The sequence below is a fragment of the Balaenoptera physalus genome (genome assembly GCF_965194825.1).
Source record: "Balaenoptera physalus genome assembly, chromosome: 10".
NCBI lineage: Eukaryota > Metazoa > Chordata > Mammalia > Artiodactyla > Balaenopteridae > Balaenoptera > Balaenoptera physalus.
The window spans coordinates 86,467,030-86,489,373 of NC_138889.1; the positions used below are offsets into that span (position 1 = coordinate 86,467,030).

Sequence of the window (22,344 nt, forward strand, 5' to 3'; positions counted from 1 at the left end):
TGCGTGGGCTTCTCATTGCGGTGGCTTCTCTTTTGTGGAGCATGGGCTGTAGGCGAGCAATCTTCAGTAGTTGTGGCACACGGGCTCAGTAGTTGTGGCTCGTGGGCTCTAGTGCGCAAGCTCAGTAGTTGTGGCACACGGGCTTAGTTGCTCTGCAGCATGTGGGATCTTCCCGGACCAGGGCTCAAACCCTTGTCCCCTGCACTGGCAGGTGGATTCTTTTTTTTTTTTTTTTAACATCTTTAATGGAATATAATTGCTTTACACTGTTGTGTTAGTTGCTGCTCTGTAACAAAGTGAATCAGCTATACATATACATATATCCCCATATCCCCTCCCTCTTGCCTCTCCCTCCCACCCTCCCTAACCCACCCCCCTAGGTGGTCACAAAGCACAGAGCTGATCTCCCTGTGCTATGCGGCTGCTTCCCACTAGCTATCTATTTTACGTTTGGTAGTGTAGATATGTCAATGCCACTCTCTCACTTCATCTCAGCTTACCCTTCCCCTCTCCATGTCCGCAAGTCCATTCTCTACATCTGCTTCTTTATTCCTGTCCTGCCCTTAGGTTCTTCAGAACCATTTTTGTTTTTAGATTCCATATATATGTGTTAGCACACAGTATGTGTTTTTCTCTTTCTGACTTACTTCACTCTGTATGACAGACTCTAGGTCCATCCACCTCACTACAAATAACTCAATTTCATTTCTTTTTATGGCTGAGTAATATTCCATTGCATATATGTGCTACATCTTCTTTATCCATTCATCTGTCGATGGACACTTAGGTTGCTTCCATGTCCTGGCTATTGTAAATAGAGCTGCAATGAACATTGTGGTACATGACTCTTTTTGAATTATGGTTTTCTCAGGGTATATGCCCGGTAGTGGGATTGCTGGGTCATATGGTAGATCTATTTTTAGTTTTTTAAGGAACCTCCATACTGTTCTCCATAGTGGCTCTATCAATTTACATTCCCACCAACAGAATAAGAGGGTTCCCTTTTCACCACACCCTCTCCAGCATTTATTGTTTGTAGATTTTTTGATGATGGCCATTCTGACTGGTGTGAAGTGGCACCTCACTGTAGTTTTGATTTGCATTTCTCTAATGATTAGTGATGTTGAGTGTCCCTTCACGTGTTTGACGGCAATCTGTATATCTTCTTCGGAGAAATGTCTATTTAGGTCTTCTGCGCATTTTTGGATTGGGATGTTTCTTTTTTTTGATATTGACCTGCTTGTATATTTTGGAGATTAATCCTTTGTCAGTTGCTTCATTTGCAAATATTTTCTCCCACTCTGAGGGTTGTCTTTTCTTCTTATTTATGGTTTCCTTTGTGGCGGGCAGATTCTTAACCACTGCACCACCACGGAAGTCCCAAGAACATGATTTTTTTTTATGACTTGTTTAATATCCTAGCTGGTTGATCCAAATGCTTCCTATTGCAAATAAAGTTGTGGTTTTTGTTCACACCTTTGACCGTACCACTGAATACTTGCTAGTGGGAAGCAGCCGCATAGCACAGGGAGATCAGCTCAGTGCTTTGTGACTGCCTATAGGGGTGGGATAGGGAAGATGGGAGGGAGACACAAGAGGAAGGGGATATGTGGATATACGTATATGTATAGCTGATTCACTTTGTTATACAGCAGCAACTAACACAACAATGTAAAGCAATTATACTGCAATAAAGATGTTTAAAAAAAAAAAGTTGTGGAAGTTAAATTCCCAGATTAAAATGTATGAACAATTTTAAACCTGCTGATGTGTATTTCCAAGGTGACTTGCTTTTTAGACCTGTACCAATTTCTAAAACTACAGAAATAGTATATGAAAGCCCATCTAACAGAACTCATTACGGGAATAAAATATTATTTCTTAGCCTTACCAATTTAAGAATAATTTTCTAACTGGTAGTGAAAATTTAATTTAAAAATTACCATTATTTAAAGTTTTCATCACATCGATACTCAAGGAGAAATATCAGGGGATAATCAGTAAGATTTTATGGACCTGGAGGGTGTTATGCTTAGTGAAATAAGTCAGACAGAGAATGACTAATGCTGTATGTTATCATTTATATGTAGAATCTAAAAAACAAAACGAATGAATATAACAAAACAGAAAGAGACTCACAGATATAGGGAACAAACTAGTGGTTACCAATGGGGAAAGGGAAGGGGGATGGGGCAAGATAGGGACAGGGGATAAACTACTATGTATAAAATAAAAAGCTACAAGGATATATTGTATAGCACAGGGAACATAACCAATATTTTCTAATAACTTTAAATGAAGTATAACCTATAGAAATTTTGAATCACTATGTTGTATACCTGAAACTAATATAATATTGTAAATCATCTATACCTCAAATAAATACATACATACATACATACATACCATTATTTAAATTTTTCATCATATCAGTACTCAAGGCAGAATATCAAGGGATAATCAGTAAGATTTTATGAACTACAAATTAGTTTAATTCTACTTAGAAAACCATTCAATTAAAAGAAGAAATTCCTGAAATATAGGATATATGTTAAACTTCTAGAGATTTTAAAGATAACTGAGTTCAAAATATCTAATTAGCTCAGTGCCCCCTTTCCCATATACTTATGAGAACATATCCAATTATCTTGAAAAAGGCAATTAAAATTACTATTAATAATCTTAATACTAGGACATGTTATAATTCATTTGATAATTACATTTCCCACAAAGATACTGTCAACATAAACTGTGAAACTGCAGATCCATCCTGTTTACAAGTATCAGAGACAATATGCTCACTATTCTGTTGTACTTAAATGTTGTATTGCAGTTTTCCTTAACAGGTAATACGTGACATGAAACATGTCTCATTTTATGCTTCATAATTTCCATTCTGATGTTTAACACTAAGAAATTATATTTATGTATCACACATGTCAGAAAACAATTTAAATAATTAAAGTAAGAAAAATAATAGCAACCATGCCTTTCATTTCAAATACAAAATATAAATCTTTTATTCATAGATATTAAAGAACCATCTGTGATCAGAAATGCCAACTATTTATATTTTCTGATTTACATAGCTAGCATTAAGCATTTTATCTAAGTGTTCATGTTTTATATTTTCAGAAATTTGTTATGAATCAAAATATTAAGTCATAAAAATAAGAAAAAATCAAGAGACTACCTTTCAAGATTAAGATAAGTTTTGAAAATTCATTATTTATATTCTTTATTCTGATTTTCATAACAAGGAAAAGAAAAAATGTAATTGCTTCGATTTTAAAAACATACTACAGGAAAAGGTACTATTTAAGCTTGGCTGAAGTTTACATTATTTATTGCTATTTTTCTTCAAAAATATGCAGTAGAATAAACATTTTTCTAAACACCAAAGTAAACCAATACATGGCTCTGGCATATTTATTTTTTTGAAAAGGTGCTCTGAATCTTAGACAACATAAATACTAGGCAGTGTGGTGGTTGCCATAGTAACAAGTAAATAGGAGCATAAAAATACATGCAATTTTTCAAATGTATACACCTTTTTCATAACTATGCATATTTTATAGGTAAAAAAATTCAACTCTTGCTTTAGCTCCCCATTTAGAGAGAGAAACATCTAATTCTTTAGAAATAAAAGGTTATCACGTAGCAATGGAGCAGGCTCAAAAAAGTTTTTAAAAGCTATATGGGAAATCTTAAGGTTTTTAAATCAGATTTCCAAAATGAAGGCAGGAAAAAAACTCTTTTCCTTCTATATTACTTTAATGGTCAGTTCTTTAGGTAAGGGTAAAATTGCATAAACTTCTTTACCTCCCAAGCATGAAATTCCCTTTTACTTTGCTTAAGTTTATTATTCACATGCATTAAATGGAGCACTTGACCATGGAAAACTGAAAGCCCTGTTGATCACAAAGAAGCCCCCAAAGTTAATGCTAACCCTTGAGCTAACTACTTGAATAAATGATCCGAAAATCTTTGTGCCAGTGTGCTACATTGGAGTTTAAGGAGTTCTTTTCTTTCTCCTTTCCCTTTATTAAAATACAATCTCTGGTTTACAGGTACCCTAGAAGACACAGAAGCATACTGATACAGTGTTCTGAATTTTATACTTCAAGTTTAAGAGGGATTAGGATACATTTTCTAGAGCGGGGGAGAGAGAAGTGGTTCTATCAGCCATGATGTGAAGTTTGAAATCTACTGAAAGGTATTGTTAAACCAACCAAAACAGGAAAGCTGCTCAACTATTAGTGGGAAACAAATCCTTCAAATCTGATTACGTAAAATTTGTACTTCCAATTTGTTTCAATAACGACTATTATGTACCATTCTCCCGGAGAACTTAAAAATTTTAAAAGATCACCTTCTAGGCAGGGTGTCAAATATGAGGTGATAGTACAGCGTACTCTGGGGCTCACCTTGTGCTAACTCCTTGATAAAGAAACCATACACTATAATGGTTAAGGATTGACTGAACTAGCCTGCAAGAGTAACTTCCTCATCACACATATGCATGATCCAATTTACTTTTATTAAAGAGAAATCCGTTTGTTTCCTGGGAAGATAGTAAATTTAAACTTTAAGAAGTTCAAAGAATGAATTAAAATATTACTCAAATATTTATGACTATCAGATTAGAATAAGTCACATGGATGATGTGACTACTGCAAAGGGAAGAAAGAATATCATCTTTTTATTCTTCTTCCCTCTCAATACTTTTAACTATTTCCTTTTGCTTTCACCATCTTCAAGGGATGGGAAAATGTCCCTGGAGACTGGAAAAGGGAAATCATACCCATCTTTAAAACAAGGGGAAATGATTTTGGTAATTAGACAGCTTAGTTTAACCTGGAAACATTCAATAACAAATTAAACAATCAATTAGTAACACCTAGAAGGGCATAAAATATTGGAAAACAACCAACACAGTATCTGAAAAGCCAGATATGCCAGATGAACTTAGTATCTTTTTCTGATAGTATGACAGATCATATTATAAAGTAAGAAGCGAACAGTGTAATCTATTTAAGTATTGTAAGCTTTTTTATTCTATTTTCCAATCTAGTGTAGGGGAAAATGGTTTAGGAATAAAATAATTCAAAAACTGTCTTCAACGCTAAGCCAGTGGATGTTGACATATCTCCTCTCTCTTGAGGGCCTGTTTCAGAACTGAGTCAATGTCTTTACTAATGACTAGTCAGGAATCTTGGACTCATTTATGTTTTAGCTCTATCATATCAGATCCCTGACATTTCTGAAATTAATAAGAAATTTTTTCCTTAGTTCTCTTTCCAACTTGTTGACCTTTCTTTTCCCTAGGGATCTTAAATGACTTGCTGCTTCAGTTAAGTGGTACTGTACTGGTACAAGACATAAACCCATTTTAGGTAGGAATTTTGAGAGGGAAAGAGGGAATTCTTTGTGAATGACTTAAAAGGATCCTCTATGACTAGGGTAAATGATGAGTAACAGAGTGGTGTTTAAATATAAGTAAAAACACTTGAAACTTGAAAAGTGTAAAGAATAGCTGCTGTTTGGTTAGCAAATGGAGACAGTGTAAAGAAGTGTATGGAGTGGAGAAATGAGCCCAGTTTTCAAGGAGAGAGGTCTCTGTGTCATGTGACCAGCTGGCTAAGTACACAGCCGGGTTAGAAGCACAACAATGGAGGAAAGAGGTCCCAGCTGGGAAGGAAGTTAAACGTTTGGTCTGTATTAGACAAGAATCTAATCAGACAAGAGCCAACACTATCTTGAACTGAGCTGCTTATTGGATGAGGGTAAGTGTTGTTCTCATTATGTAATTAACATCCCTATTTTCCCAACCTCTGTTACTATTTAAAGTAATAATACAAATACCTTAGAAAGAAAAAAATTTGGTCACTGAATTGTTTGTTTGATCTTAACTATCTTTCTAAGCCTAAATACTCTGGAAACAATCAATTGGAGATGTTCCCAAGCTTAAGAGGACATTACTTGTACTGGGGAACCCAGAAGGAAATGAGGGCAAGTAACCAGCTATTTACAGTTTACAATTTAGGAGTGTTTGTTTCCTCAGCTGTTGATTTGCTAACAATACCATGGTTTGACAGCCCAGTTTACTATAAACTCAGGTATGGGTAGCTATTCTCTGTCACAGCAAAAATATGTAAAACTTCTAAACCAATTCCTCTAAAGGAAGAAGTGAGGACTTTAGCCAAAAGTCAAGTAATTATGTTGGTTGGTGGTATGTTAGAAGTGGAGAAGGAGAATTGGGCTGTACAAAGGATCAACTTAAAGTCTGGACTAAGAGAAGATAAAGAATATCAGCAGAAAGGAGTTGAGGGCAATAGGAATTACCATTCTGATTCTGTAAAATGTGCTAGTTGGACCTGCTCTGTGGATGAAGGAGGTCCTTGTGGAACAAAATCTTGGGAGGGCATAAGACACAAAGAATAATATAACTGAAAAACCTAGCCAGTAAAAATATTATTAAATTGGGCTACCAAACACTAGGATCTCAACAGTTTTTACTGATAATTTGCTTTTACCATTATGATATCTGACTTTTCCCTGAGTAAACATGTAATGAATTTCACGTGGCTCTCCTCAACTTTCCAGAACAGAAAAAGTTCATTCATGAAGGCCTGGTAGTTTCACTTTTAATATATATAAAATGGGGATATATAAAATTGAATATAAAGTAAGGAGAATGATTTCTAAGAAGCATGCAAAAAGTCCATTTTTATTGATTTATAATCATATTATCATATGGACTATGACCTTCATAAATAAAGATGGATCCAGGATGGCATGGCTCTCTGAGGGATGGTATGCCACAGAGCAAACCGCAGCAAAAAGGTCCAAAAGACAAGACTGAAGCAAGACATGGCCTCATTACTGCAATGAAATTCATCTCAATTCAGTAAGTATTTACTGATTATCAACTAATACCTATAATTAGAGAGATATCAAAATATAAATTAATTTGCTTTGGTAAAATTGATCCAAATACATTTCTAATCATCTCAAATGCTTTAAGCTTGCCAATTTTTCCTGTACCAAAGACTATTATCTAGTTTCTGGACCAACCTTTGATACTTTTTCAAGGCTGAGAACCATGTAACAACAGCACTTGAGTCCTAGTGACAGGCTTAGGCTCATCTACCTGAAGCAAGAAACTGGGGAAACAGGATATACAGTAGACTAAGACTAAAAGAACTGTTACAGAGGACCCAGAAAAATCTTTTACATCTGGTTACACTTTCTTATCTTACTTCCTCTTTTGCAGGATTACCTGACTTTAACCTAAGACTAACATAAGATCTATTTCTAAGTATATCTTTCTCCTCCGTAATGATACGTCTGAATATTGTATATATGTATATCAACAAAATTCACTATCTCATTTTCTAAATTAGATTCTTAAAATTCTGAACTTAAATACATGTATGTACATTGTACTATGAAATAATTTTTCCTTTTCTTGCACTAAGAAAAGTTAAGTTACCCCAAATATAGCTAGAAGTTAAAAAGAATTAATTTCATATTCATAGAGACTAACACTGCAGATCAGAATTTACACTACAAAGATTTTAAAAAGTCATATAGTCTTTCAAATTAATGTATCTGACTGTCTTTCTCTTATGCTTCCACTTCACCTGCAGCACATCAGACAAGGTAATAATTTATGATAATCATATGAAAATATACAATTAATATTCATCACCTCTCATTCCTCATCACTTTAGATGATCAGTAATGCAGAGTGAAAATGCTGTCAGGTTTCTAATTGCTTTGTAATGGGCTTGAAACAGGGAAATCATTAAAGGCAAACAATCTGTCATTCGTCTGTTACTTTAACTATCACGCAAAAAAACTCATTAAAGAAATAGCTAATGAGCTACAAAAGACTATACTCATAGTGCTTCTACAGTAGATTAAAAAGTAATATTATGAGTTGCTTAAAATATTTTTAAAATATGATATTTTTGTGGAAATTCATCAGAAAACATCTATTCTTCAGTATATTTTTTAAGTCGTGTAGTTTCATTATTTTGGCATCTAATCCGTCATTGCAGAAATCCCTTTAGCATGTAAGAGTTGTTTTTCTTCACTCTCTAAATAATTAAACTGAATGGTTGCAAGAAGAAGCTGAAATGCTGAATATGTTTATTACTAGTAAACTGACACAAGTAATAAAAAATACTACCATAGTAACCCTGATGCTAAGGGAAGAATGTATTCTAAAATTTGATTTCTACCCTCATATCTCTGTGGATCTGAACTGTTGAAGTTGCAATGCTTCACTCATCTTAAATATACCTATCATGACCCAAAAATTATATTCGACTATTGAAATTGAGCATAATAACATTAAACTCTGCATAATAACATTAACTATTTTGAAAGTTTTAAAGATATTACCAACACTAAAATGTCTCATAATATTACTTCAAATAATTTCGGAGGGGAAAACAAATCATTTCTTTAAATGAGTATACCAAATTTTACATGTCTTTTTATGGTCCCTTTCTATATGAGGTACTTAGTATTAAAAAAAATTCAATGATAATGACACTAATCTAGTTTTAAAAACGAACAAAAAACGCAGAAATGTTTTATTGGTTACAGAGTTCAGTTGCACTTTATTTTAGAAAAAAATACGAGAGTAACAAAGATAACAGTGTTACTAATTATGTTTTTCACTTTGCTAATGAATTAAATCATGAATTTATTTCCTATAGCAAAACGTAAGAATCTTAACAAAGTCAAACTTTTTCTAAGTATGTAAACCTATTTGTATCTATTGGAATATAAACAAATTTAAAAACCTAAGTGCAATGGTATGTTTAGCCAGGTGCCTTGGTTGATACACAGGAGTGAATTCCAAGTTGACTTCAAAAGGTTCCTTAACACTCTAGAAACAGCTTCATTATACTCTTTAATTGACTTAAACAGGCTTCATATCAACTGTTTAACACATTTTAACCCACAAATTAACACCCCTTGATCATTCAAATTAACCTTTCTTCTGTGGGTCAATTACAGACAAAAGTAAACTTAAAAAAGTTCAGGTTTAAAAAACTAAAATGTAGAAGAGGGGATGCTTTAAAAAATAGAGCATATAAATGCATATCACTGCATGGTTTGAAGAGATCATTACAAGGTTTCAGAGTGGTCATCAGACAATGAGAAAGGGGTAAAGAAGTGAATGGGGGAAATAATAAGTTGGTATTTATTATGATTACTAAAGAGAAACAGAAGATGGATTATATTCAGTGTCTTTAAAGGTTCATGGAACGATTAAAACATCAGATGTGAAGAAGCTAGGAAGACAGACACAAAAAATTCAGATAAGATAAAGACTTTTAAGAAGTCCAAAACCAGCTTGAAAGAACACTGACACAAGTGAAGTTAAGCACACAAGAAAAACACAGCAACAGGTGTGGCGACAGGGAAAAGGATTTACCTCTTTGTCTCCCCTGCTTAGTGCACTGCCTTGCTTAAACTCAATGAATGTTCACTGATGATTACTGCTCAAAGACAAGAGAGAGACTAGATGAAGTGAAGACAATCAGAGAAAGGAAAAAATGCAAAAATGAAAAACCACTTCCGAAAGATGAGATAGGATCGTTCATTAGAGCTGATTCTCAATACTGTCTAAACCTTTATGGTAATTGGCCAAAAAAAAAGAAAAAAGAAAAAAAAGGAAATTTCTCTAATTCTAGTCATTCATCTCTCCTCTCTGTCACAGCATTATTTAAAATTTAGCACTTCCATGTATCTTCCTGGATTAGCCTCATTTTGATACAAGGATTTCAATCATTCAAGTAATCTGCCTTATTCTATTCGCATAACTGCAAGTTATTAACTGCGGCAGTTAAATAACCTATATTTCCTCTGGCATAGCACTTGGCACAGTTATTTCAGTTGCTTGTCTGTCTACCCAGATAAACTTTAAGATTTTTGAGAGGGCTACAGCCAACTCTGTCTTGTGTTTCTTGTAACAGTGTGGGACATCTAGTAGACAATAAATATTTGTTGAGTGAATTAATAAGTGAATGAAGGCTATATATGTACTATGTCATTGTGGTTTTGTTTTTGTTTTTTTTTAAATCTCATCACTAGCCAATAGACTCTAAGTTGCTCTAGGGGCAATCATCTAATTTCAGTATATAACCATAATATTCTGTGGTACTTAAAAATAAATATAGCTTAGTTCACTGATATAAAAATCCTAAAAATTCAGAGATAATAAGATCAAGGAAATTAAAGAAGAGTTGGTAATGAAACCAGTAGAAAGAGCTAAGGAAATATCAGTATAATCCTAGGCTAAGAAATATTTAACAGCAGTATGCTGTATATATGGCAAATATCCATCAATAAGAAGCACAATTTACTAATATGATCTCAAGGTAAGAATTTGTTAATGTACAGTGGACATTAGTAAGTTTATGTGTAGGCAAGTACTAAAGTGATAAATTGAATAAGAATGTGATTGCTATCACTACAACAAATGGTCTCAAACCTCTGCTATATCTATATAACTATATTTACATCTACATCTATATCTAACTCTAGATATAGTACTTGATGAATCATCTTGAAATCAAATAGTTGATGTATGCCTTCTTTGTTTATGTTAGACGCTGATGACACAGGAATTAAGAGGTTTCTGCCCATGCTTCTAATGCATCTGGCAAACTACAGTTCAACAAACATTTGGGTTTGGTTTCATTTTTCCAATTCAATTGTTTGTGGCTTTCATTTGCTCTGTTTGGAAACTCCTAAAATACTGTTATGAATTCTTAATGTTCTAATATATCAAAACTGAGCAATAAATATTTCATTATTAATAATAACAATAGCTAATCTTCACTGAGTACTTACTTTCAGACACTATTATCTCATTTAATCCTCACAACAAACCTATGAAGGAGATACTATTATTATCTCTATTTTATAGAGGAAGAAACTAAGGCACAGAGATTAATTAACTTCAAGTGTTCATTTAACCAGTACAAGGCAGAATCTGGATTCAAACCTATGCAGTCTGACCCCAGAATTCATGCTCATAACCATTATGCTAACATAGTTTATATTTATGCTATATTTGTTTTACATAAAATGAATAAATTACCTTCTTAAAATAGTGAGAAACAAAACTACTGTAGACACACATCATTAGAATTCCAGAGAATGCGGCAACAAAGCAGGTGCTTAGTTTCTCTGAGAGGTGTTCCTGCCCTCAGAGAGTTTACAATCCGATTTGGAAATTAGAACATACATCTGAAAGTGTGTAACAATACCCTGTGGTTTAGGATGAGTACAAATGTGGAGTACACCCAGGACTGCTATGAAAGTTGAGAGGAGGAAGTAATTTTTAAGGACTGGGCCACCATAAAAGACTTGATGGAACAGATAGGTCTTAAAGGAGGAATAAAACTGATAGGAGGAAGAAAAGAGCTATGGTGTTATAAGCAAGAGGAACCATCAAACCATTTGAACAAAATTATGAAGTACCAAGAAAATATCCAAATTGTTTAATTGTTTCATGTACAGAGGTAATAGGTGATGAGACTGGAAAAGTAGGATCACATTGGGGAGGAATATTGGGTTAAGGAGGTAGGACTTTATCTTCTAGACCTGCCCTGTTTGATAGTCACTAGTTAGATGTGGCTATTGAGCACTTGAAACGTAGCTAGTCCAAATTGAGGTGAGCTGTACAGGTAAAATACACACCGGCTTTTGAAGACTTCAGTATGAAAAAAGAATGTAAAGTATCTCAATAATTTTTATACTGATTACATTTTGAAATGATCATACTCTGGATATATTGGGTTAAATAAATAAATCATTAAAATCCATTTTACTTGTTTCTTTTTATTTTCCTAATGTAGCTACCGGGAAATTTAAAATCACATGTGTGAAATGGATTAAATGTAAGGCCAGACACTATAAAACTCTTAGAAGAAAACATAGGCAGAACACTCTATGACATAAATCACATCAAGATCCTTTATGACCCACCTCCTAGAGACATGGAAATAAAAAAAATAAACAAATGGGACCTAATGAAACTTAAAAGCTTTTGCACAGCAAAGGAAACCATAAACAAGACGAAAAGACAACCCTCAGAATGGGAGAAAATATTTGCAAACGAAGCAACTGACAAAGCATTAATCTCCAAAATATACAAGCAGCTCATGAGCTCAATATCAAAAAAACAAACAACCCAATCTAAAAATGGGCAGAAGACCTAAACAGAGATTTCTCCAAGGAAGATATACAGATTGCCAACAAACACATGAAAGGACACTCAACATCACTAATCATTAGAGAAATGCAAATCAAAACTACAATGAGGTACCACTTCACACCAGTCAGAATGGCCATCATCAAAAAATCTACAAACAATAAATGCTGGAGAGGGTGTGGTGAAAAGGGAACCCTCTTGTTCTGTTGGTGGGAATGTAAACTGATAGAGCCACTATGGAGAACAGTATGGAGGTTCCTTAAAAAACTAAAAATAGAACTACCATACGACCCAGCAATCCCACTACTGGGCATATACCCTGAGAAGACCATAATTCAAAAAGAGACATGTACCGCAATGTTCATTACAGCTCTATTTACAATAGCCAGGACATGGAAGCAACCTAAGTGTCCATCGACAGATGAATGGATAAAGAAGATGTGGCACATATATACAATGGAATATTACTCAGTCATAAAAATAAACGAAATTGAGTTATTTGTAGTGAGGTGGATGGACCTAGAGACTGTCATACAGAGTGAAGTAAGTCAGAAAGAGAAAAACAAATACCGTATGCTAACACATATATATGGAATCTAAAAAAAAAAAATGGTTCTGATGAACCTAGGGGTAGGACAGGAATAAAGATGCAGACGTAGAGAATGGACTTGAGGACACGAGGAGGGGGAAGGGTAAGCTGGGATGAAGTGATAGAGTAGCACTGACATGTATACACTACCCAATGTAAAATAGATAGCTAGTGGGAAGCAGCCACATAGCACAGGGAGATCAGCTCAGTGGTTTGTGACCACCTAGAGGGGTGGGATAGGGAGGGTGGGAGGGAGAGGCAAGAGGGAGGGGATATGGGGATATATGTATACATATGGCTGATTCACTTTGTTATACAGCAGAAACTAACAACATTGTAAAGTAATTATACTCCAATAAAGATGTTATAAAAAAAATCACGTGTGTGGTTTGCATTTGTGGCTTACACTGTATTTGCACTGGACAGTAGTGCTCTAAAAAATGAAAAAATGAAGGAAGACTAATGAGCAAGGATTTATGTAAAAAGTGTTTAAAGTATTTAAAGAAGTTTATTCTGGTATAAATAGACAAGTTTATTCTGGTATAAATTCGGATGGTAGGACAACTGATCTGTTTTTTCAATAAGCCAATGGCAGAAAAAGAAATAAAAAACAAGGTAGTAGTAGTAAAGAATTGGGGCTGCTATAGCTTAAAAGGTATTTAAGAGACAGAACAACCAATTGCAATGTGTAGATTTTGGATCGTGACGCATGCAAATCAACCATAAAAAGACATTTCTGAGACAACTAGGGAAATATAAATAAGCACTAGATTTGGATAACATCAATGAATTATTGATAATTTTGGTGGAATAATGACTTTATGGAGATGAAAGAAAAAGTTGCAAACTAAAGTATGCTTTAGGGATGCAAACTAAAGTATGTTGATATGAAATGAAAGAACATTTGGGATTTGGTGGGGACAAAAAATGTGTATCTCTTTCTATATTCAAATATATATATATAAATGTAAATTGAAAAAATTGAGGTACTGTGATTAGAGTTTTCAGAATTTTGTTCAAAAAAGGAATAAAAGAGATAACACAATACACTAATGGATTCATAAATGAAAATAAAGTGCTCTTTCTATAAAAACTGAATGGCCTGAGCATAACTATCTATACAAAGAAGGACTATGCAGTGGAAAAGGGAAGTTTGAGGGCTATAAAAATTCAAGTGGGTGCCATTCTGATAGTACTGTATAGGAAGGTTTTCAGAAGAACACTTAAATCTGTCGTTTTAGGTATCCTTAGGGCCACACAGAAGGTATGTTAGAACCAGGACTGAAAACCAGATCCTCTGACTTAGTATAATGCTCGTTGTGTCTGCCCTTAAACATGACAAAATCCTATGAAGAACCTAAACTATACTTTTCTCTTTAGATTTTTAAACTTTCCTGTATCATCCAGTTATTCTTTATAGTTCATACCATCGTTAAATAATTGACCATATCAAAATATCTTCTTCAATATGCTTAGGGTTTGTCTTGACGGCTTCTCAAACGGAAGTTTGGTAGAAGAAAGATAAAAGAAGAAGAAGGAAAGCAAATCTAAGCAGTAACAACAACAAAACTACCTTAACATCTCCAAGTGAGATTTATATCATGCTGCGGAGAACTAAGATGAATTTTCACCTCCAGGTACAATGCAGGAAAGAATAGTCAATATAAGGTAAGCAGCACAGAGGTTTGATAATACAAGGGAACAACTGAACAAATGAAAGGGAGAGGGAAGAAGGAAAAAGCTAACAAAAAAACTTAAGTGCCCATTTGGAGTGCCCAGCAACAGTCTCAAAGCGAGCGTTTTATTCTGCTTTTTCTGTGAGCTTGAAAGACAGCATGGCTACCCTGGGAACAGGACGACTTGCTAAAAGTGTGAAAGGATTTTGAAAAGTTTTCATTTTTCAAGTTGGTTGCTAAAATCTAAAATAAATAACTAAGTTGAACATCTCTTCCAGAAAAAAACATTAAAACTGAAAAACTGGGCTTCTCTGCTGGCGCAGTGGTTGAGAATCTGCCTACCAATGCAGGGGACATGGGTTCGAGCCCTGGTCTGGGAAGATCCCACATGCCGCGGAGCAACTGGGCCCGTGTGCCACAACTACTGAGCCTGCGCGTCTGGAGCCTGTGCTCCGCAACAAGAGCGGCCGCGACAGTGAGAGGCCCGCGCACCGCGATGAAGAGTGGCCCCCACTCGCCACAACTAGAGAAAGCCCTTGCACAGAAACGAAGACCCCACACAGCCAAAAATAAATAAATAAATAAAATTAAAAAAAAAAAAAAACTGAAAAACTTTACTCAGTATAGGTTTCAGTTCTCTTAATTTTGTAATGAGAACATTCCAAAGGAAGTCTTGGGAGACGGGAGGAATCAGTTCTCCTCATCCGTCTCATCCCGCCAATCCCAACAGTACCCCCACTTCACCCCCCATCCCCCGCCATAGTACTACGTTCGCCAACCACGAAAGAATTGGGAGCGGCGCTGGGTAGAGTAAGCGGAGGAAGCTTAGGGGAAGGCCGAGGAAGCTTTGGGGAAGGCGGAGGAAGCCCGGGGGATGGGGGTGCTCGCTGAGGCAGAGGAGAGAAGCGACATTCGGGGAGCCCGGATAAGAGCGAGTTAGAACGAGGCCAAGAACGCCTTTTTCCAAAGCTCGGGCACTTACGGTTGGTAAACTCTGTGGAAGCGGCGACTGGGTTACCATAGCGACCGCGTCCAGCGGGGCGGAGCGGCGCTTCCGATCGGTGCCTCAGCCACTGCGGCTCGGCTAGAAACGTGATCGCGTCAGGGCAATGACTTCCGGCGGAAACAGAAACGGATTACGAGGTTTGGCTGACGGCAGGAGAGGAGTGAGCGCATGTGGCTCTACTAAGTTTTGTAAGTTTGATATCGAGTGAAGCCAGGAGAGAGTACCGGCCTGTGGCTGGGCTACAGAGCCGGCTGTGAATGCGGAGGATTTCCGAATCTCAATTTTGAGGAAGCCCCGGATGTCTCGTTGAGTTCATGGCTGTGGGAAGAGGTTTCCTGGTTCTGGGGCTCCTAGAGGGGTCTTTTCGGTTGCTGGAAGGCTGCCGTGTCCTCCAGTGAACAGGTTCAGGAGCTCTTTGCGAGGTGTGAGGGCCTCTATGATAACCGAGGGATTGTTGCTCTCTACCTGCCGGTGCTGACTGCCAATTTCGCATGTTATTCTTTTAAGGTAATCTGGAAGAAAAGAAGTGAACTGGAGACATCAAGAGGGAATGCTCCCAAATTCATTTTAATTCTTCGTTTTGCTTTTTAAGAATATTTATTCTTTTTGTAAACATTTGTTAAACTCTAGTGTGTTTAGTGAGTACTTACTGTGTGTCGCTTTTACCAAGAGACTAGCAGAAATACCTTTCTTAGAGGGTCATCCACCGCTCGGGTTCATCATCGATTTCTATTTTTTTTATGCTGTTGTATACGCATTAATTTAAGATGTAAGCGTATATCATGAAACATTTATCAGGTTTTCCACACTTGTCTGTATACTCATATATGAAATTCTTGGGGCATTTTAAATGAAAATGTATGCTTCAGGTTTGCATTATAATCGTGACTTAATTAAATATTACAGAACTTAGGGAAGCTATACCTAGTTAATTCTTAGATACACGCAAACCGTAATAATTGTCATTAATATTTCTATTCAGTTGATCTGAGAAGGCCCACTTCTTGTTCGAGGGATGATGGCATTTGAGCAGATACCAAAAAAGGATTGGTACAGCATTCTGGAGGCAGACCCATCTGCAAGTGTGTCAGACCTGAAACAAAAGTATCAAAAACTCATATTAATGGTAAGTCTTTTCTTTCAGATTCTAAATCATACGGGGAAAATCAGGTTTTTTATGTGACCGGAAATTTAGGTGTCCATAAAACGAATATGTAGTATCAAAGCAGGAATCAAAGTATTAATTTGGTTAACTGAAAGTTTCAGTAATATTGTAAAAGAAAAAAGTTGATTTGAGGTGGGATAGCATGGTGGTTTGGACCAGATCTGAGTCATGCTGATTAAGTTAAAATCCTGATTCTACTCCTAACTAACCTTGAGACCTTGGACAAGTTACTTTCCCCTGTATGTTCCTCAGGGAGGATTAAATGAAATAATCCATGTAAAATTCCTTGAAGTGTGTCATGTTATAAGCGACATTAGCATCCAGTAGACACTAGCTACATGTGGCTATTATGCACTTGAAACTTGGCTAGTCCAAAATGAGGTGTGCTGTAAGTATAAAACACATTGGAGTTTGAAGACTTAGTACAGAAAAGGAATATAAAATAGTCTAAAAATTTTGTTGATTAAACGTTTAAGTGATAATATTTTGGATATATTGGCCATTTTGCATATTTTATACATAATATATGTGCATATATTTGCATATACAGTAAATGTATTATCAAAATTGACTTCATCTGCTTTTTTTTTTTTTTATGTCATCTGCTTTTTAAACATTGCATATGTGGCTTGCATTTATAGTTTGCAGTATATTTTTATTGAATAATACTGACTTCGGCCAGTTAAACACTGTTCATCACCTGATTCCATTCTTTTGTGAAATGAATTGTGGTATTTATAAATAGATAGTATCTTTCTAAACTACCATATTAATTTTTTCAGCCTATATTGTGAGGTTTCTTAAGGCAGTGTCACTAACTATAATGGTCTCCAGTTAACTCAGTTTACAAAAAGAGTAGAGGACCATTACTTATATAACATTAGTTGTTTCTCTAGTTTTTACCAAATAGATCTGTGAGATTTTTGCCATAACTTAGTGTTTATTGTGAGAGACAGTAGATGTTTCACTGTCAAGAATGTATTATTTATCCCTGTGTTAGGTAATAAGTTGAGCTAAATGATGTTAAGGTTTCTTTTGTCTCAGGATTTTTTATATTTCTGTCAGTAAAATCAAGTAGACTTTTTTGAAAAATTTACCTAATACTGTATCATCCTTGTGCCTTAGTTAACTGAGAGATGAGGCTGGAGAAGTAGACTGGGTTTAGATCATGCAGGGCCTTGTAGGCCATTTGGCATTTAATTTGACAAGAAGCCATTTGCACTTAATATGGTAATGTCTGTCAAATGTCAAACAAAGTGAATGAACCATTTTGCATACCCTCTAGTAATGTATCAGAGAATTCCAGTTGCTCTACATCTTCCCCAATATTTGATGCTATTAGTCTCTTTCAGTTAATCTATTAGAGTTTTTCAGTTTTGCCACCATTGACATTTTGGGCAGGATAACTGTTATGTGGGGCTGTCCAGTGCATTATAGGATGTTTAGCAGCATTCTAGATGCCAGTAACAACTACAAATGTCTCCTGGCTCTAAAAATTGCAAACCTCCGTATCTCATTGAGAACCACTGTACAATCCTCCTGTGTTTATAGTGAAATCTCATTGTGGTTTTATTTTGTATTTCTCTGATGGCTAATGATGTTAAGCTCTTCTTTAATGTGATTTTAGCCATCTGTATAATTTGCTTTTGTGAAGGCTCGTTTTTAAAAATTAAATATATTCTTGAACTCGTGTATGTATTGTATGTATTTTCTCCTAGCCTGTGACTTGCCAGCTCATTTTCTTAATGGTGCTTTTTGATGAGAAGTTTTTTGTTTTGGTGAAATATAATTTATCAAATTTTTGTTTTATGATTTGTGCTTTCTGTGTCTTCTCTAAGAAGGTTATGAAAATATTCTCCTGTGTTTTCTTCTAGAAGATATATAGTTTCTTCTAGAAGATATATAGTTTGCGTTTACTTTTAGACCTCTGATTTTTATGTATCGTGTGATATAGGAAGTCATGTTTTTGTTTTTCTGTAAGTATGGATATCCAGCTGTTCCTCATTTATTGAAAAGATTTTCCTCTCTCCATTGGATTGTTTTGGCAAGATGGGTCTATTTTTGGACCCTATTCTGTTGAATATATTTGTTTATCCTTTTACTAATACATTTTTCTTGATTACTGTAGGTTTATAGTCAGTCTTAAAGTCACAAAGTTAAATTCTCTAATCTTATTTTTCTTTTCAAATTTATTTTGGTTATTTTAGATTGCTTACATGTACATAGACATTTAGAATCAGCTTATACATTTCTATTTAAAAAATCCTGCTTGAATTTTAATTGTGACTATATTGAATATATATCCATTTTAGCAGAATGGACATTTAATAATATTTAACAATACTGAGTCTTCTAATCCACGAATATGTTAGATCTCTCTATAACTTGAGTCATCTTTAATTTCTCAGAAATATTTTAGAACTTTCAGTGTAGTATTACACATCTTTCTTTAGATTTATTTCTAGTTTTTAGAAATGTTTTTGGTAGTTTATTTTTATATACTGATCTTGTATCCCACAGTCTTGGTAATTTGCTTGTCAGTTGTCCTGTAGCTGTTTTTGTAGATTCCTTAGAATTTTATACCAGCACAGTTATGCCATTTGCAAATGAAGAGAGCTTTAATTCTTTGTAATCTGTATGCCTTTTATTTATTTTTCTTGCTTTAATGCACTAGTTATGTGCTTCTATTACAGTGTTCAACTGAAGTGTGAGAGGAAATATCCTTGCCTTGTTCCTGATTTTAGGGGGGAAACCTTCAATATTTTACTATTAAATAGAGTGTTAGCTGTGTTTTTTAAGATGCCCTTTATCAGGTTGGGGAAATTTTTCCTATTCCTAGCTGCTGAGAGTATTTATCATTAATGGGTATTGAACTTTATTAGATTTTTTTTTTTTTTACATTTATTGAAGTTTGCATGTTTTCGTTTTCCTTATTTAACCTATTAATATACTGAATTATATTGATTTTTCTTATATTAAACTTATTTTGCATACCTAGGATAAACAAATCTCACTTGTTCGTGAAGTATTGTGTTTTTTATGTATTGCAGGATTCCAGTTGCTGTTCTTTTATGTCTAGGTTCATGGTGTATTCTGGTATACTTTTCTTCTCTCGTATGTCTGTGTCTAAGTTTAGTATCATGGTTATGCTGGCTCCATAAAAGAATTGGGAAATGATTCCATTTTCTGTCTTTTCTGAAAAAGTTTGTGTAAGATTGCCATTGTTTCTTATTTAAATGTTTAATAGAATTTACTAGGGAAGTCATCTGGGCCTGAAGTTTCCTTTGGGGGAAGTTTTGCAATTATGAATTTAATTATTTTTGGAGGCTATAGGGCTATTCAGATTTTCTATTTTCTGTTTTGTCAACATAGGTGAATTGTGTTTTTCAAGAATTTGTCCATTTCATTTAAGAAGTCTTATTGTCATAATGTTCATACTATCTTCTTATTCTCCTTTTATTGCTGTAAGTTATGTAGTTATGTTTTCCCTTTGATTCTTTATATTGGTAATTTGTGTTTTCTATTTCTTTTTTCCTGATGAGGCTTGCTAGAGGTTTATCTATTTCTTTAATCTTTGCCAAGAACAAACTTTTACTTCGTTGATATTTTTATATTGTTTGTCATTTCTCTTCACTTGGTCTCTGCTTTTAATTTTATGATATCCTTTCTTCTACTTACTTGCTTTTATTTGCCTAGTTTATAAGTGTAGAAACACGCATCATTGATTGTACACCTGTCTTCTTTTCTTACATACTTACATAGTCACTTAAAGTTATAAATTTCTCTCTAAGCCAGGAGCACTGCTTTAGCTACATCCCACAAATTTTCATATGTGTTTTTTTGTTATTCAGTTCAAACTATTTTAAACTTTCTCCTGTAATAGTTTTCTTTGACCTGTAGGTTACTAGGAAGTACATTGTTTAATTTCTAAATATTGGAAAATATTCAGAACTTTTTTTATTGATTTCTAATTTAATTCTGTTGTGATTAGAAAATATATTTGGTATGATTTCATTCCTTTATATTAATTAAAACTTTTTTATGGCCTAGCATCTGGTCTATCTTAGTGAATGTTCCCATGCACTTGAAAAATATGTATCCTGCTGTTATTGAGTATACTGTTCTATAAATGTCTATTAGGTCAAGTTGATAGCATTGTTCAAATATTTTATATCCTTACTGATTTTTTTTTTTGTCGATTTGTTTTATCAGTTTCTGAGAGAAGGACATAACGTCTTTGACTGTGATTGTGGATTTGTCAGTTTTTCTCTTTAATTTTGTTAATTTTTGTTTTCTTTATTTGGGATCCTTTTTATTATGTGCAGCTATATATTTAAGATTGTCTTCATGAATTTGAACCTTTGATCATTGTAAAATTCCCCTCTGTATTTCTGATAGTACTCTTCCTGAGGTCTACTTTGATATTTCTGTAGCCACACACCTTTCTTATCCTTCGTGTTTATATGATTTATCTTTTTCTATCCTTTCACTTTCAGTGTGTCTCTTTTATGTTTAATGTGTGTTTTCTTGTATATAGTGAGTAATTGGGATCTTAAAAAATTTCAGTCTGTCCACCTCTGCCTTTTTATTGGCAGTTATTAGTCCGTTTACATTTTCCCCCCAGCTTTACTGAGATATAATCGACACATAACATTGGGTAAGTTTATGGTGTACAACATGATGATTTGATGTACATATATATTGGGAAATAGTTAACACAATAAGTTAGTTAACCTATCTGTCACTACACATAGTTATCTTTGCGTGTGTGTGTGCGGTGAGAAATTTTAAGATCGCTTAGCTATTTTTAAGTATACTATACAGTATTGTTAACTATGGTCACAATGCTGTACATTAGATCCCTAGAACTTATTCCTCTTGTAACTGGGAGTTTTTTTGTATTTTTTGAACAACACCTCATTTCCCCCACTCCCTAGTTAATTTCTATTTAATGTAATTTTTGACAGTGTTTGGGTTTAAATTGGTAATCTTTTTTGGATTTGTCCTGTTTGCTCTTTGTTCCTCTATTTTGCCTTTCTTAGCATCTTTTGGGTGAAATTTTTTTTTTGATATTTTATTTCCTCTGTTGAATTTTTAGTTATGCTTCGATTAACATATATGTTTTTTAGTGATTATTCTAAAGATTATAATATGTATCTTTAAGTTATCAAATTTACCTTCAAAAATATTATTACTTCACAGTGTAAGAACCTCACAACAGTACACTTCCATTTACCACCTTCCTTCCCTTTTCTTCTTGTTTTCATATATTTTATGTCCATATATGCTATGAACTCCATAGTATAATGTTATTATTTTATTTGAAATATTCCTACTCAGTTGTTTCTGATGAGAAGTCAGCTGTAATTCATATCCTCTTTTTAATGTGTCTTTCTCTTTGGTTGCTTTCAAAATTTTTTCTTTACACTTTGATTTTAGTGGTCTCTCTGGCATGTGCCTAAAATGTGATTACTTTGCATTTATCCTATCTAAGGTTAACTGAGCTTGGATTTTTGGTTGATATCTTTCTTTCTTTGGTTTTGGAATGTTTTCAGCCATTATGTCTTCACATTTTTTTTTTCTGCTCCATTCTTCCTTCCTTCTTCATTTGGGATTCTAATTACGTACATATTAGATTGTACTACAGCTATTGGATACTCTGTT

At 34.5% G+C, this 22,344-nt stretch overlaps 2 protein-coding genes across 18 annotated transcripts in view; one reads left to right on the forward strand and one right to left on the reverse strand.

Moving 5' to 3' along the window:
- DCDC1 (doublecortin domain containing 1) overlaps positions 1–15,597 on the reverse strand; it is a 471,016-nt gene extending 455,419 nt beyond the window's left edge. For 14 of the 15 annotated variants that reach the window (XR_014267934.1, XR_014267935.1, XM_082476590.1 and 11 more), the window contains exon 1: positions 15,492–15,568. Coding sequence is in view for 12 of the 15 variants with exons in the window: in XM_082476590.1 (XP_082332716.1) it covers positions 15,492–15,530 (39 nt within the window). In the remaining 3 variants the exon portion in view is untranslated. Of the gene's footprint in view, positions 1–15,491 lie in introns of all 15 variants that reach the window. The other variant, XM_082476591.1, reaches the window with a different exon arrangement.
- DNAJC24 (DnaJ heat shock protein family (Hsp40) member C24) overlaps positions 15,582–22,344 on the forward strand; it is a 71,362-nt gene continuing 64,599 nt past the window's right edge. For 2 of the 3 annotated variants that reach the window (XM_082476751.1, XM_082476753.1), the window contains exons 1-2: positions 15,582–15,703; positions 16,498–16,641. In XM_082476751.1, the coding sequence (XP_082332877.1) occupies positions 16,531–16,641 (111 nt within the window). In that variant the 5' untranslated portion in view covers positions 15,582–15,703; positions 16,498–16,530. The other variant, XM_082476752.1, reaches the window with a different exon arrangement.